At 42.4% G+C, this 16,691-nt stretch overlaps 4 protein-coding genes and 1 long non-coding RNA gene across 8 annotated transcripts in view; 3 read left to right on the top strand and 2 right to left on the bottom strand.

Annotated features, from left to right (window-relative positions):
• Positions 1-7,593, top strand: part of LOC128880025 (facilitated trehalose transporter Tret1-like) — a 25,333-nt gene extending 17,740 nt beyond the window's left edge. For all 3 annotated transcript variants that reach the window (XM_054129665.1, XM_054129656.1, XM_054129672.1), the window contains 5 exons: positions 253-378; positions 2,647-2,770; positions 3,109-3,282; positions 3,846-4,225; positions 4,811-7,593. In XM_054129665.1, coding sequence (XP_053985640.1) covers positions 253-378; positions 2,647-2,770; positions 3,109-3,282; positions 3,846-4,225; positions 4,811-5,395 — 1,389 coding nt within the window. In that variant the 3' untranslated portion in view covers positions 5,396-7,593. The remainder of the gene's footprint in view (positions 1-252; positions 379-2,646; positions 2,771-3,108; positions 3,283-3,845; positions 4,226-4,810) is intronic.
• Positions 1-9,033, bottom strand: part of LOC128880068 (RING-box protein 2) — a 41,796-nt gene extending 32,763 nt beyond the window's left edge. The window contains exon 1 of the mRNA XM_054129756.1: positions 8,731-9,033. Within this exon, the coding sequence (XP_053985731.1) occupies positions 8,731-8,884 (154 nt within the window). The 5' untranslated portion in view covers positions 8,885-9,033. The remainder of the gene's footprint in view (positions 1-8,730) is intronic.
• An 8-nt stretch (positions 9,034-9,041) lies between these two features.
• On the top strand, positions 9,042-11,309 carry LOC128880060 (methylmalonic aciduria and homocystinuria type D homolog, mitochondrial). Of its 2 annotated transcripts, none has more exons than XM_054129742.1 (5): positions 9,042-9,169; positions 10,029-10,167; positions 10,243-10,655; positions 10,771-10,987; positions 11,086-11,309. In XM_054129742.1, exons 2-5 carry the CDS (start codon positions 10,029-10,031, stop codon positions 11,172-11,174), a joined length of 858 nt encoding a protein of 285 aa, XP_053985717.1. In that variant the 5' UTR covers positions 9,042-9,169; the 3' UTR covers positions 11,175-11,309. The 2 variants fall into 2 exon arrangements, with proteins under 2 accessions (XP_053985717.1, XP_053985708.1); XM_054129733.1 differs by lacking the exon at positions 9,042-9,169 and adding an exon at positions 9,681-9,883.
• On the bottom strand, positions 11,084-13,841 carry LOC128880081 (clavesin-1). The gene is made up of 4 exons (XM_054129782.1): positions 13,104-13,841; positions 12,356-12,666; positions 12,182-12,275; positions 11,084-12,107 (listed from the first exon to the last, which is right to left on the bottom strand). The coding sequence occupies exons 1-4, from the start codon at positions 13,486-13,488 to the stop codon at positions 11,959-11,961; spliced, it is 939 nt and encodes a 312-aa protein (XP_053985757.1). The 5' UTR covers positions 13,489-13,841; the 3' UTR covers positions 11,084-11,958.
• On the top strand, positions 12,298-12,824 carry LOC128880088 (uncharacterized). Its single transcript, XR_008457750.1, has 2 exons — positions 12,298-12,439; positions 12,509-12,824. It is a non-coding gene; the product is annotated as an uncharacterized LOC128880088 (long non-coding RNA).
• Positions 13,842-16,691: the final 2,850 nt, after the last annotated feature.

The raw sequence follows: 16,691 nt of genomic DNA, 5'->3' as shown, positions 1-16,691 counted from the left end.
CAAGGATGAAGTCAGGCCTTGGAAGTAGAGTGAATTACGTTTAATTACAATTTCCCATAACCAGATGAATATATCGAATAGGTTATTCTTATTAAAAATCATGAAATAACTACCGCGGAAAATAGTTAAAAAACGATGATCGCTCTTTACGTCCTACATCTACTTCCAAGGCAGTAACTCCGATACAAGCAGTTATCGATACGAGCGATTAACGTACACGATTCGATTAACGTTCGATTTAATTATTTCCAGGTGCTGGCCGCCCTTTCGGTGTCCATGGGCTCCATGGTGGTCGGTTACTCCAGTTCCTTCACATCCCCGGGCTTAGTGTCCATGCGGGACAACGCCACGGCGACGTTCGAAGTCACCAAGGAAATTGTAAGTAAAAGCATAGTAAATACTCTTAAAGAGACAAAATTTGAATTCCGAGTGCGCATGTGCCTACTAACGAGCGCGACCGTGAACGCAGAGCTACGCCCACGTAGCTACGGCTACTTAACCGTAATGAAATGATTCTGTAATTTCTTAATTACTTGGTAGACTTTCATTTAATACCAACTTTATCTGAAGCCGGAAAAATTACGCGGATACGCCTTAATCCTTTCGGAACAGCCGTTTTCTGTTTCGATTCTACTCGTTGCTTTAGAAATTAATTGTATTTAATTAGGGTTGGGTCGTATTAGGTCCCAAAAGTTTCTTTCGCTTTATTAATAAGTAATACATGCACAATATTTTATGTCTAATGGTACGTTATTGAATTGTGTACGATTCATTTTGCTCCGTTACTGTTATACAATATTAACATCTAAGAAATTAGTAACATTGCTACACAAAATAACTGAATGCGAGTCACGGAAGAAACTTTTGGGACAACCTAATGGATAAAAAGGGACAGTGTGCTCGACCCACAAAGGATTGGTAACTTTTTTAAAATATGTTCCTGTGTGAGTCTCAATTCGTAATTCGGCAACCAGACATATTCACTGGAACATGTATGTCCAACAGAAGTCGAAAGGGTTGCAGCAAAGAAAAATTGCTCTGTAGAAAAAAAAAAAAAAAAAAACGCGTGTCACGAGCGCACCTTGCGAGCCTCTCGACGTCCCGGTGGTCAAACTTGTTTTCAAACAAACGTGCTTCGAGGCGATCGCGCAATCTCGACCGTTTCAGTGGAACGAGAAACAACGTTATCCGGATTCTCTTCCTATCCGAAGGAATCAAGTCAAGGTCTAACGACGCGCGGCAAGGCACGTTTTCCGATTACGCGATCCTCCACTGCACGCGTCTTCCTCGATAACGGACCGTTCCTTTTTTCATGTAGTACAATATTGATTAGAGTAGAAATTTTCCGATGGATGGCGAATAGGATCGCCGTGTGACGAAACTTTTATCTCATACCTTGGTTAAAGACACAAATTACATTAGCTTTTTAACACTAAACCTACGTGTACTTTTTTAATATATATATATTATTATATATTTTTTCAAACAGAATACTATACGAGTTAAGTTTATCAAAAACGATGTTCGAATACATTGTAATAAAAAAAAAAAAAAAAAATAGTTTGAACGAGGTCGCGTTTAGACCTACGTGTACTTTGTATATATTATTATATATTTTTTCAAACAGAATACTAACACGAGTTAAGTTTATCAACAACGATGTTCCAATAAATTTTAATAAAAAAAATAGTTCGAACGAGGTCGTGTTTAGACTAATTTTCGTCGCGAAAGCCTCGTCGATCGATCGATACTACTTTCACGAATCGTGATCGAGGAACGTTGAGAAATCCGACCGGGCGATTTTCTATCTTTAAGCGAAGTATCGGTGTCGTTGGTGAACGTTCGCTATAGGTGCGGGTCAATAGATGATTAAAACTTTAACCTCGAGTGCGTCAATAGTAGCGACAACGTTGGTCAGGGGCGCGACGTTTCGATTGCGACCCCGTTGGTCCAGAGAACCATTGGCTCGCCGCGCCTCTCGGCGTCGCGGCGCGCTATTGGCTTCCTTGGCTCGCGACGCCGGACGAGACTCGAATCTGTTGCAACCTTCGCCGACGGTTGCCCGTGACGAGGTTTTAATCGCGCGAGAATAGGCCCTCGACCGAACCGACTGCTTCCGCGTTCTCTCTCTCGCTCTGCATCTCGTGTTCTCTTTCAACCACGCGGTACGCTACTCTTCTTGCAGAATTAACGATTTCCTTCCTTCCATGACAATTCCTTTCTTCTTCCTGCGGCTTATTTATATTCGAAGGCCGACACGCGATCACCCGTGCAATCTTTCGTCTCGTTAGAGCGGTTCGCCGATTTACCGAGCGTAACTCGCTCGCTCCTACGTCAGCGACGCCTCCAGGGACGCCTCTCGCGTGTCGTTAAGGCGCAAGGGTGGCATTAAATTGATGGACAGTTGAAACTATGCTTCCAACGACTCATCAAAGGACAATCAGGATTTACGCATGCTAATTTCTCGCGGTAGCAACGCGGATTCAACCTAATGGTTTAGTTCGACCATTGATTAACCCTTGTCGCCTTCAACGTGACATTACCGTAGATTTCCAATAGCAACAAAAATTGGATACAAAGAGCGAATATTTCCGTGGAAAAAAAAAATAGGATTTAGCACAAGATGACGCAAGGTTTTGATTCCAGGGCATGTGGATAGGATCGATCATGCCGTTGAGCGCGCTTTTCGGAGGCATTGCCGGAGGACCGTGCATCGAGTACCTTGGCAGAAGGAATACCATCTTGGCCACTGCTTTGCCGTTCATCGCAGGTACGATCGCGGTTTTTTTTTTACAAAGGCTACGACGCCAAGGATACATCATTCGATGGTCACTACCAGGAAATTCGAACCTCATCGATCCTATCATCGTTCATGCTCTTATAATTCTCATTGAAATTTACCACTTTCGTTACCTAGTTAATCTTAATTCAACTATAGCGACTACATACAGGGCGGAACAACTTATTGCTCCACCCTGTATGGTTCCTATAGTTCAAATAGTCCAAAAATGCACGTATTCCATACTTTTCAGCGACAGTGTACACATTTTTCATTCGCCCACTTCGCTCGGACAATCAATTAATCACCGATCCATATTTCAATTGCAGCCTGGCTGTTGATCGCGTTGGCAACAAACGTAGCAATGGTCCTGGTTGGTCGCGCTCTATGCGGTTTCTGCGTCGGCATTGCTTCGTTGTCTCTACCAGTCTATCTAGGTGAAACGATACAGGCCGAAGTGCGAGGAACTCTAGGACTGTTACCAACCGCTTTCGGTAACACGGGTAAGCATCCTATGATTCCACGTTTTTTCATCATTCTTGTGAAGGTGTTCCCACCGTACGTTCAGTGCTTTCACTGTTGAAATATTAATAACGAAACGTGGCTAGCACGTGACACCATGAACGAACGTCTACCGTTTACACTGAGCGCAAACGTGATACTCTTTGATGTGCCGACGTATTCGTTCGATAAACGTAAACGCACCTCAACAATGATGAATCTCAGAGAACATGGATGGGCAGCATTCGAATACCTTTGCGATTGAATGACAAAAATGTGTTTTTTTTTTCTTGTTGTAAAAAACCCAAGTATCTAAATTGTTTCAAATCACCGAGAGTGACTCAAATCGTTGCAACGAGAACGTTCTATGTATGCAACAAGAATCGCTCGATCCAACTAAAGTAATCGAGATAATACTTAATCCAAGCGTTGACCAACGTCATTTGCACAAATTAATAACGTATTCGTTTTTTTAACTACATTTTGCCTATCCCTGTATCGATTTGCCTCGTTTTCTCGATATTCAATGCTAAATCGATTTTTTTTTCTTTCTAATTCCAATCAGGTATCCTAGTGTGCTTCGTGGCGGGCATGTACATGAACTGGCGAAATCTCGCGTTGCTCGGGGCGAGTTTACCGATACCGTTCATGATTCTGATGTTCATGATCCCCGAGACGCCAAGGTGGTACATCTCCAAAGGACAGACGAAAAGGGCGCGCAAGTCTCTGCAATGGCTGCGCGGCAAGGAGACCGACATTACCGAGGAATTAACCGCGGTCGAGAAATTGCACATCGATAGCGAGAGAAATGTATCGCAGGGAGCGTTCATGGAGCTGTTCAAGAAAAGCCACCTGAAACCTCTTCTAATCTCATTGGGACTGATGTTCTTCCAACAATTATCAGGAATCAACGCCGTCATATTCTATACCGTCCAGATTTTCAAGGTATGCATTTTAGCATTTCTTAGAAATTGTTAGAACACTCAAATTGGGGAGACTAGGAGTTACCGTACGATGAAAACAATGTATAATGATATATTAGGTTGTCCCGAAAGTTTCTTTCGTAATTTGCACTCAATTATTTTGTGCGGTAGTGTTTATATAAATAGACGATCTAATTTCTTAGATGTTGATGTTGTAACAGTAATGGAGCAAAATGAATCGTACACAATTCGATAATGTAACATTAGACATAGAATATTGCGTATGTATTACTTATTAATAAAACGAAAGAAACTTTTGGGACAACCTAATATAAACATGTGGAACTGTCCACGAGGAATCGAACCCTGGTCCAAAGCGTAAGAGGTCGATACTCTAACGCTGAGCTGCAATCATGCTTCTTACTAAACTATTTTTGCAAAATCACATTTTAACGTGGCAACGAAACTTCTAAACATCTGAGAAAGTATCGAATATCTACCCCTACAAAACTACAAAAAAGAACCATTGAAAATCTAACTCTCAACTTCAACTAGAACCTAAACTGTTCCCTCAACCGGTCGCTAAATTCCCTGTTGAATTTTCCAGGACGCCGGCAGCAGTATCGACGAGAACCTGTCCACGATCTTCGTGGGTATCGTGAACTTCATCTCGACATTCGTCGCAGCGGCTGTGATAGACAAGCTGGGCAGAAAGATGTTGCTCTACATAAGCGCGGTCTCGATGATCTTGACCCTGTTCACGTTCGGTACGTTCTTCTACTTGAAGAACTCCGTGAAAGCGGACGTGTCTGATTTCGGTTGGATACCACTGTTGAGCCTGATCGTGTACGTGATCGGTTTCTCGCTTGGATTCGGCCCGATCCCGTGGTTAATGATGGGCGAGATTCTGCCAGTGAAGATCCGTGGATCAGCTGCCAGCGTCGCCACCGCCTTCAACTGGACGTGCACGTTCGTCGTGACGAAGACCTACGAGGACATCGTCTCCGTGTTCGGTACACACGGTACCTTCTGGTTCTTCGGCACGATCGTCATGATCGGTTTCGTCTTTGTGATATTCTGTGTGCCGGAAACCCGCGGCAGATCGCTCGAGGAGATCGAGAAGAGATTCGCAGGTCCCGTGCGAAGAATGAGCGCGGTGGCCAACATGAAGCCCATGCCCATGGCCTGTTAATCGTTGCTGTACAGCAACGCTCGATAGCTAGCCAATCAAATCTGTTCGATGGCGGGATAAGTTCGCGTATCGACGCTTCGACGTCGGTTCGCGGAGTCAATCGAACGATTCGTATAGTTCCTCTACCGATAAGGTGAATTTCCTTTGGAACTCGATCGAGTCTAAGCACCTCCTCGACTTAATTTCTCTTCCTTATGCTTCTCTTCGCCTATGCTAAGGTAAACGAAAAAATCGACTTCGAAGCGAATTATAATGAGGAACACCTGTTCCAAGAATTTTCGTTGAGGCTAGGGGAAGGAGGAAGAGGAGGAGGAGGAGGAGGAGGAGTGCAATGTCGAACGTGTTTCGATAGTTTGACTTTCTGTACTTATGAGAAGCGCTTACGGATAGATGAATGTTTAGAGAGAAAGGAACGAGCGACGCGATGCATGATCAACGATGGGAACTCTTGTTGATGCGCGACGTCCAAGTTGCATATTTTTGTTATTCGATAGTTTTTACAGGGTCTACCTCAAGTTTAGTACTTTCACGAAAGGTATACGTGTAGGTTTAACGACAAGTGCGAATTATTTAATTAGTATACGCGTAGTAAACGAGCAAGGCGCGACCTGGTGTTGACGAAATGATCGTATGCAGTAGGACTGCAGAAAACTCGGATGTTTCGAGCTGCTCGCGAGCCGAGTCGAGCTGAGACCCAGTTTTCGATCCGAGTCGAGTACTCGGAAGAAACGAGCAGCTCGAAAGAAACGAGTAGCTCGGACAGAAGCGAGTTGCTCGAAAGAACCGAGTAATGGTCGATGCAGACTATACGACACGGGCCGTCACGTTTCGGGAACGTGAATCCCGTCTCCTCCGAGGCGCTCGCTTCTGTCCGAGCTACTCGGTTTCTTCGAGCTGCTCGTTTCTTCCGAGTACTCGAACAGCTCTAGTATGCAGTAGACACCCGTGTATCGAAACATAATTTTCAATCCGAAAATGATTCCAGTCGCAGCAATATTTTTAGCGCGTTATACGGGAGTTTACTGTACTTAGATATCCGTGGAGGTACGAGGTGTGTCTAAAAAGGGAAAAAAAAAAAAAAAAAGATGAACAGTGTTGTTTAGTCCTTGTTACTTTTTCGAGACACTTCGTACAAGTATAAATATCCCGAATGAGAAAGGACAGCGCCGCCTTCAGAAAGAACGACCGAGTTCGTTCGAATCGCGACAATAAATTTTCAACGCGACGTGCCACCACCTCTTATCCTTGTGTATCTCCGTCGATACCGGCCGTCGAGTTTGTATATACTTACGACATTACCGATACGCGTCAATTGCATCGTCAACGAACGAATTAAATCGTAAGATATAGTTAAGAAACAGAGACCAAAATATATCACGCGTTTATTTTTCCAATGACGTTATAACTGGGAGAACAAACGAACTAGCTTGACTACCAGTGGCGCTCGAGTAATGTTTATGTTAAACGGACCTAGGTGTTATCAAAACATTTTAGATGCGAGCATTCGCCACAAAGGTGACTTCCCACTGGGAATCAACAGCAACAAAAAAAAAAAAAAAAGTAAAGCGCACGGTCCGTACCGAGGCACCACGACGCTTCGTTTACGCCAATTCTGAACACGGATCGCATGATGGCAAAATCCCGATTCGAAAGAATCGTTACCTGTGTTTGCGACGCGTCTAGTTTCCGTTCCGATCGAATCGGATCGCATTGAATCTCGATAGCACGCGCGACACCTCTTCACTCATTTTTTTCGTTTTCTTTTTATTTCGTACGAACGAAACGACACGGAGTCGATTCACTGGCTAGTTTCCCACAAAGGTATCTTCGAAAAGGATCTTTGAAACAGCGTACGAGCTCTTATGAATCTCTTTTCTACAGTGGAACAAGATGGCGTCACAAAACATTCCTATCGTGCGATTTAACGTACGGTGCTTCTTCGACTAAACGACGTACCGAGCAATAAGTTTTCGTCGAAAATGTGTTTCGTACGTCAACTCGAACTCTCGTTCGACTCTATATTTTCACCTTTATATCACAACATGTATTTATCCGACAGACTATTTGTACCGCGTGCCTCGTGGACGTAACGGTGCTTGCCAAAATCAAAATTCGATGGAAATATGTTTTGAAAACGTAATACTCGCGTTAAGTTTGTATGTAATTTATAAGTTATTAAAATCTAACGTTTAACACGATACCCCTTCGTTGTTCTTTTCATCCCACTCCAATTAACCCTTCTGTATCCTAAACCCTTTCAATATTCACTCTATGGAATTAATTCGGACTGCAATTGCTAATATATGGTCTAAATAGACATCTTATTTGTATACTATATGCTTGTTGATGCAGTCGTGGTTTGCTGATTGTTATTAACACGTTGATCGCCACGTCACCCATATGTGGGTGACAGTGCTTTTCACTGAAGAACTAAAAAAAATTAATTCTGAAAGTTAAGCTTCAAAGGAAATGAATTTAAACGAAATTCGTGTATTTTGATGAAGTTACAAAAATAAATACCATGACGGATGTTTGATTATGTATTATGTAGTCTCCAATAGTCTGAATGATAATTAATCCTAGCAGAAATGTTCAAGAATATTTCTCTGGCAGTCAACGTGTTAACAGTTTATTCAAGGTTCACCCAGATGGTGGGTGTCTTACACTTGCTTGGCTTCTTTTACTGATCAACCAAGGTTTGATTGTGATATTCTTTATATAATAATTACGTTAATAGGTAGAGTAACAAGCTGAATTTAATACTATGCAACTGGATTGATAATTGTTATTTAAAAATGATTACATTCAAGGCTAGATTCAGAACAAACACCATGGTACTCAACCTTTTAATGCATTACTCTAGACAACTACTAACTCTCTCTTGCTTTGGGTCATCAAACTTCAATATCAATTTAGTTTTAGAGGAGTTGCATATTGCTTTTTATATATGAAGATCTTATATCTAAATATCTAAATCAATGTGCAGGAATCAGAAAATCTAAATAACCCCTTCGTGTCTACACCTAGACACAGTGATCATTTCTTCCTCTTAATATACACTAACCTGTTTTGGGTTAAATATAATAAAATTGCATCGAAAATTGATCGAAAAACATAGATAATTGAAACTGTTCACCCACAACAGTGAACCAACAATAAGTAATAATTTTCTAATAAAATCTATACTATGAGCACACGAAGGGGTTAAACAGTGACATGTTTTATAAGAACGATTAACATTCATCGTTCCAGTCGCTAATTTATCGAGTACGAAAGATTCGCAACTTTCTCTCGCGAGTAGCTCCCTAACCTATAAATTGTCAATAAGTACTCACCCATTACTTGAACTCGACAAATTGCGCAGGTGTCACACTCCACGTCCCAGCTCCACATGGCCACGGCGTTCCATTTCTTTAGGATAAATAACTTGTCCGGCTTCAGAGTGTCATTATCGCTGCGATCGCCAAAATCTTGTTCCGACTCGGCCATCTCGACGTTTGTAGGTTAGAAACGACCAAGTGACGCACCTTTTGAACGAGCGACACAAAACACAGTTCAAAATCCACACAGTGTCTCCTACTCGCGGTGTCGTACTCGTCGCTCTATATTCGACCGCACACACTTCTGCTCGAACGATACTAGCGACCACGAAGTCGATCGTCGACTGTAGAATCGGTAAGTTTCGGACTTCCGATAAGGTAGTCTTACGCATTGTTGGTAACACAACGTCCGAGCGAAGATTGACGCGTCGTTCCTCTGCTCTATCCCTCACGGGTACGTATGATTACCGACGTCAAATAACAAATGCTCAAAGTATCCTGAAAGAATTGAAAATTATAAGTAAAATCTTATGCTTCACGATATCTTTGTCTAAAAGAAGACTAAAAGACTAACCAATGCACACAGACAAGCCCAAGTCTGCCTAATCATGTTCGAAAAAGAATGCAGACAAAAGCTGCTGAAGTCTGTATTCTCATTTATAAGTTATTAACAAAGACGTATAACTTCATTATAACACCTAATGTACCAGTCCTAGTTCTTTCTTTACAATCATTTAATTCTTGAGAAACCCCATTGACCTATCGCACCTATCTGTAGCTCGGGTACCTCGGGTTCGCCAAATCCGTACTGCAGCTACAATAAAATACAGCTGCAGCCCCTAAAGGCAGAAAAATGTCGAAGCATTTCTTTTTTTATTTATTTTGTTAAAGTTTAAAGCCTGTATTTTTGGCTATAACAATGTTCAATGCAAATGTTGAAGCAAAAGTGACGATCACGTCGTGCCATCTGACGAGTAATAACTTGACTCCATTTTGTAAAATCCAATTGGATTCGTTTGTACATTGACGTTGCATCAGGTATCCTTGCAAATAATGCGATATGTATACGAATGATCGACGAAAGACGAAAACAGTTAGATAAGCTAGAAGCCAAACGGTGTTTGGGATTGAGAAATTGTTGATCCAGCATGTGAATCGTGGCTTAATGGTAACTACACCTCCATTCGATGAATTAATTTAATTCGCGATGTTGGCAAATATAATACATCTGTAAACATAACAACGATATTTATTTGGCATTGGTGTTTCGTAAAGTCACAAAACATACCCTTGACGTTGTTATTACGTTTCAGATGTTATCTTTGAAGTGTGCGAGAAATTCTAATTCTACGGTTTTACTTAACCTCCTCCTGAAGAATCGTTACTCGAGGCGTAGCGATAAGAGTGCGAGCACGTACAAAGTTGTCAAATCGCAGACTGATAATTTAGACGGTAAATTTACTATGACCGTGCAGTGCCATGTTTTCAAATATAATTAAATTATCCTTTGTCTCTTTACACCATTAGATGTGGACGGTGCTGTACTTGGAATAAACTCCAATTGGGAATTACTAACACCAAGAGGCTTTCGGTTTTATCTACCAGGAAGTGTTGGTCCTGGATGGTTAGATGCAACTACCACTGTACAAGTGAGAACGCAGCTAGACGATATTTGTGGTAATAATGAATGGGTCACAGTTGAGTACGATGGTAAACCACCTCAAAGTCAAAGGAGTCGTCTGAAGGGCAATACCCAACGATCGATGCTTCGATGCGTTGCTCAAGAATGTCCTTTATTGTTGCGGAAAGGTATAGAAGAACTCTTTCCTGGATGCCTGGATGTCGGCTCGCCGCAACTCACTATAGTTAGTATTTGTCAAAAAACTAGTGCAAAGTCCAGATGGAGTCAAGAAATAGAAACGGAAGAGCTAGCCAAATGCGTAAGTCTTTGTAAGCATCCAACCTACATTGGAAGCAAAAGGTGGATAAATTTTAAAGAAATGATCCAAAGTAAGACAAGGTAAAGCAAAATTTGTCTTTTATCATTTTCAACAGTTTGTGCTAGCCGCTTCGGATATTTGTTCGAAATTAAAAATGATCGGATACTGGGCTGATTTTATCAATCCATTCAGTGGACAACCATACTTGAATTTGCAAAAGAATAGCAGTCTTTACAAGACGGATGAACGATTTCGTTGTTTAGGATTTAAAATACTACATAAAAACAATTGCAAAGTTATTTTATATGATAATAACGTTAAAACTTTTATAGGTAAGTATGGGAATTTACGTTTTATTCGTAAAGGTCGCTTACTAGTTTACGAACGTTTCGTTTACAATGTGTCGATGAAACTGTTCTATGTATTGCAGGGAGTCTCTATACTACGGCACCGGCAAGTACAGCGTATTTGAAAGAAATTCTACACGACTGCGAGCTTGTAGATGTTAACGAAGCCTAATAAAGAGGAGATTATCGATACAATGTACATACGTTTGGTTGTTATATCGGTGCTTTGAGTTGACACAGATGTAGCATATATTTTTGGGTAATCCTGTGTAAATTCTCAAAGGAAAGATAGATACAAATAATGGTACGCAGAGTGTTCTGTTTCAACGTTCCATGTCATCTGTCGTCGTTTTGTTCGTCACGAATCGTACTCGGCGATTCGATTCCCGAGATAACACGTCTACGCCGCGCACTGTCCTATCATTTCTACGTTACACATATAATTAACTTGTCTAACGACGAGCAGAATCGTCGCATCTTATTCTAAACTGTATATAAATTTAAACAATTGTAGGTAACTAATACCACCGGCAGGAGAAACGCTTTATACCTTTCGTAAAGGTTTATAATATTAACAGGGATGCCTGGTCGTACGAAACTATTGTCGCGTGACTCGCAACGAGATCGTAATACATGGAGAGCTAACTAACTATTTAACTGGAAGCACGTCGAAAGTCGGAGACAACCGTATCCTGTAGCTTAGAAAGGAAGTGAGATGTAGACCGTTCGACGGGAAGAAATACTGTTAATTAGAACCTTCGACCTTGTACGTGTTTTAAAATACACGGGTACACGTGATACGTCTCGGTACACTTTGCTGTCTTAGAGAACACTATATCTTATTCTAATAATAAAATCTGATTTGACTTTATCACTTACGTAATTTCTTTTACAAAAGATTCCTATTATGATTCAAATTTAATTTGCATAAACGTGTACCCATAAGGTGGAGGACTCTAATCGACTTCTAATTTACGGAACGATCCGGGTATACCGTTTAAATTGCTCGAAACAGCGCGGCAATCCGAGGACGAAATATCTATGTACATATCGTCGAGCGCTTTTATTCCATCTCTTTGTTTCTTCAAGGTCTTCTTGAACTCGGCTGTAAAGCATAAATTATACCATGTGTAACGAAATCGTAAACATATAGGTCCTATATCTACGCGCATTACGTACCGATCATTTCGGAGAGCGGCACGTCTCCTCCGTATTCTTTTGGCAAACTCGACGGATCTATCGCGTCCTTCAGCTCGTCCAGGCTCTTGTGCACCTACACAGAAGAAAAACACGATCCGTAGATTGGTAGGATCCGCTGAAACACGAACTGAATATATAAAAAGGTACACATACCGAGATCCGTGCCCTCAACTTGTCGTTGAGAAGCGAAATGGCGAATTCGATGATCTTGGTCGCGCAGCTTGGAATATTAACGAAGTGCGTTTCCTTGTGCCTCATGGGCGTGCTGTTTTGAATGCATCTTAACATGTTACGAATGTCCGTCAGGGACCAGGCGCTGAGGTGACCCATGGTCAATCCGGATTCGTCGTTAATGTACGTGTAACCGCGGACCTGATTCTCCTCGTCGTCCATCAGGGCCTCCACTACGAGACTGTGCGCCCGGGCCATCTGCGCTGACGTGTATTTGTACGGATCGAAGCGACCTTAAACCCAGAACGAGGAATTGTAACAACGGAAGGCAAACGAAAACCGCCATCACCTATGAAAGTGTTCATAGACTATGTTATTTCATTATTCAAGTGTTTAAACTACGGAATGTATAGAGCAATTCGGTTTTTAAATAAAATATGTAAGAAACTAACTGTTATCGTAGAATTGTTGTAGATAAAACATGTCTTTGTAGACGAGGTGATGGAATAATTATGCAGAGTTTCTTCAGTTTAATTAATTATTCAGGAACTAATTGGAATTTCAAAATTGAACCTTTAGTAAAACCTGCTTATTATAATATTACGGGGCCGCCTTTAATTCGACGCGTATTTCGAGATCCAAGGATCACGTCCAAGAGCGTTCGATGTTGCCCGCCGTTCTGGAAATCTGCGGGCACCGAGTAGCCCGTCCCAGATCGCGGCACGCTTACCGGCGCAAGAAAGTATCACTCGTCGACCATGGCGATCGCGGTGAGGCAGCGGTACCAGGTATCCAGCGTCCACGATCGCCTCGATGTCGGGATCCTCGATGTCCAGGTTCTGGAACCAGTTGGGGTAGAGCTGTCTGATGGTAAGGTATCGTTCCAGCATCTCCTCTGCCATGGGCAGACTGAACTTCTTGGTCCTGAGGAACCTCAGGAGGAAGGCTGCGTCTGTTCTGCAGCGTTTGATGGTAGGATGCTTTTGAATCCAATGTCTGAACTGGTCCAGGGCCTGTTCCTTGGTCACGTCGTCTTCCCTTAACTCCTCGAGGGCTATCGTCTTCGTCGCCTCGTCCAACGGGCACCCGTAATCCTCCTCCGACGTGTTGGCCATCGTCGACCTATCGTTCACGCGATCGCCGATCACTAGCGGTTAGATCTCCTTAGAGCCAGACCCTTCCTCTTCCACTCGCGAACTTCGCGCTTCTCGGGGGGACTCCTCCGCACCCGTTCGCGCCTGTATCCGTGTCGCGTCCTCGTTTCCAACTCGTTCGAATTGCAAGCGGGCACCCGACGGTTACGAGACCCAACGACGACTTCTTACGACATTTCTCGATCCTCCCGTACAGGAGAAAGTCCGACACCGATCTACTAGCGAGAGAACAACCGTCCTCGCGGTACCCCGATCGTCGAGCTTTCTATCGAGCGCACGCGCCTACGGGGCCCTCGTCGAGGCGAGACGTTCTCCTGGCGTGCACCAGAGACGGGCAAAAGTCTCATCTAAATAACAAATATCGAACGATGAATAAAGGATCTTATTGGGCTCATTTATTTACGGGAAAGTTTCCAATGCTAGGAGGAGGAGTTTCCTTTTTCCAAGCTGACGGCGCTCTTATTTAGAAAGCTGTATTTTCTTTTTTAGAGTGAAGCTAATTACAGACGAGATAATAGTTACAAGGTGAAATAAAAAGGAGGAATAAGAACGTCGATGCATAGAAATGTAAAAAAGGTGGACAACCCTGGATCCGTTACGTGTTCGATAAAAAATGTAATCCGAATGATGCAATCAAGTTATGCTACACGAATAGTAATTCATCCGAATGAACCATGCCCAATTACTAGCGTACTGTTCGATCCTCCTAATTATCAACATGCGAGGCACAGGTGAAGAATTTCTTGTCTGAACCGGTCAAGGATAACGAATGCGAATTTCGTTGATTACTTGAGAAAGATTCTGCCCATCTCTGGTTTTCTTGGCGGCCTAAAGGACTCTACAAGCACCCTAACAAGCACCCTAACGTCCTCTTCGAACTCGGACCACTACCGAGTCTTACAACCGCGAAAAAGTAGAGATTTGCGATTAACTCCTTCGCAGGTTCATCGTCGCGCACTTAAGTCGAGTATCGCGCACTTCATGTTTCACGAATTGTAGTTCTACTTGAGGCGATTAGGCGAGCGGGGAGATGTTCTTAGGCGAGCAACTTGGACCGAAGTAAAGCCGCCAGGTTGCTCGCGCGAGCAATTTAAGGACGCCGCTCCTTTCGTTCTTCCCGCTGCTACTCTCCTCGCACAGTGGGGCAAAATCGTAAAGAAACGCGCCATAAGAACTCTGCACTCCTGATTTTTGCTTCATCTCTCCGTGCAATTAGTGAAACTGATAGAAATGGAAATATCGGAAAATGGAAGGCAACCTTTCTTTTTACATACGAAAAGATTTATTTTAAATTATCCCAGCAACGTTCAGCATCGAAATCTAAACTTTCCTGAATACTGAACGTTAGGGTCCGAGTCGTAAAAGATCTAGAAAACTAGAAACTCGAGCCTAGGTTTCGAGGACTTGGAAATCCAAAGCCTGTTTCATCGACTTCACCTCGATCTGGCCGCTGCGTTGCCATATCTCGCCCACACGCGCAAACAAAGCTCCTTAGCATTCGTGTTGACGTTACGAAAATCAATTACTACACCCGTTAGACGTAAAAAATGACTGACCGACTTACGAGCCGTGCGAACGGCGTTTTCTTTCTTCGAATGGGAGCCTCGGACTCCGAGGAGTTTGAAACTTAACCACGCCGCCTGTTTCACGGGCGAAGCAGCTCGAAGATTCACTTTCTTCTCGTAATCCTACATTTTACTTTCACCGTGGGTCCACTTTCGATCGCTTCGATGAGCAACGAGGCTATTCCGTTTTATTGCTGTTCCACTGGGAGGAAGGAACCTCGGACGGATGCCCTTCGTCGGAGAAGAAGGTGCTCCGCTCCTCTTCGTGGACCTAAAATATACGAATACGGTAGAACCTCGATTATTGCAGGAAATGGAGGCTGGATAGCGTGCAGTAATCGAGGTAGTTGTATTAGGTTGTCCCAAAAGTTTCTTTCGTGAGTTGCATTCAATTATTTTCTGTGGCAGTGTTTATATATCTATATATATTTTTTGTGTTATATATAATATATATTGTTATATATATAATGTTATAATGTTATATATATATATGTTTATATTTATATATAAATAGACAATCTAATTTCTTAGACATTGATGCTGTAACAGTAATGGAGCGAAATGAATCGTACACAATTTTGTAATGTAACATAAAACATCAAATATTGTGTATGAATTAATTATTAATAAAACGAAAGAAACTTTTTGGACAACCTAATACATCCCCACCATTATCTCCAATCTTCTTCCTTGGCATCCCCTCTACTGGTCGATGCCGTGCAATAATTGAGGTCTACTATGTATGATAAATGCTATTACATTAATGCAAATTACAATAGAATTCATAGTAGTAACAGAAACATAGAGAGTGATGAAACTTTGCGTAATAAACGAGGATTAAAAAATCGAATAAAAATAACGAAAAGGTCAAGACAACTGTAAAACGAGATCTACGAGGCTGTTCGGTTCGACATGCTTGACATAAACGAATGATTAATAGCGCAATTAGTACGAACATGCATTTTATGGTCGAAATGACGGATTTCCCTCGCATTATCCAGGACCGTGGTGCGAAAACGTTCGCGTTCGATGAACCAGCCAAAGTCCAAGGAAGCGTTAAATCGCTCCTGGCCTTGAGCAAACAAATACCGCACACACGGGCTTTTTGAAATTCTATTCTCTCTGTATTCTTCCATTTCGTGGTGGCTTTATTTTTTTTAAAAAGCATCAGGTCCGAGACTGTCGCCTCTGTTTTGTTTCTATTATAGTTCGACACCGGTCAACGCGTGACAGGCATCGTTTTCGCGTTCGCCCAATTGCGTAATAGTAATCGATCGTGTATCACGACGTTCCTTGGCTCCAGGTGAAAGTTGCGCTTTTATTGTGCTCCGCGTACCTTTCTACTCTTTCCTACCTTGCGACGTGTCCGCGCTTTCTCGAGCAACCGAATCAAAACCGCCGGAAGCGATCCAACGATTAATTATTATTATAACGACTTTATTACACAAATAACGAAAGTGTTCGCATAAGTCGCGGTATCGAGAAAGGTAATATTACATAAAGAAAGACCTAACCGCAGTGATAATCTAAGAGATAGTTAAATATAAATCAATTATCCTAACGCGTACATTACGTAAATAGAGGAAGTGTTTGTGTACA

This window comes from Hylaeus volcanicus, chromosome 1 (genome assembly GCF_026283585.1).
Source record: "Hylaeus volcanicus isolate JK05 chromosome 1, UHH_iyHylVolc1.0_haploid, whole genome shotgun sequence".
Taxonomy (NCBI): domain Eukaryota; kingdom Metazoa; phylum Arthropoda; class Insecta; order Hymenoptera; family Colletidae; genus Hylaeus; species Hylaeus volcanicus.
The sequence above is the reverse complement of the archived record's forward strand: the minus strand, read 5'-3'. Positions and strand labels throughout refer to the sequence as shown.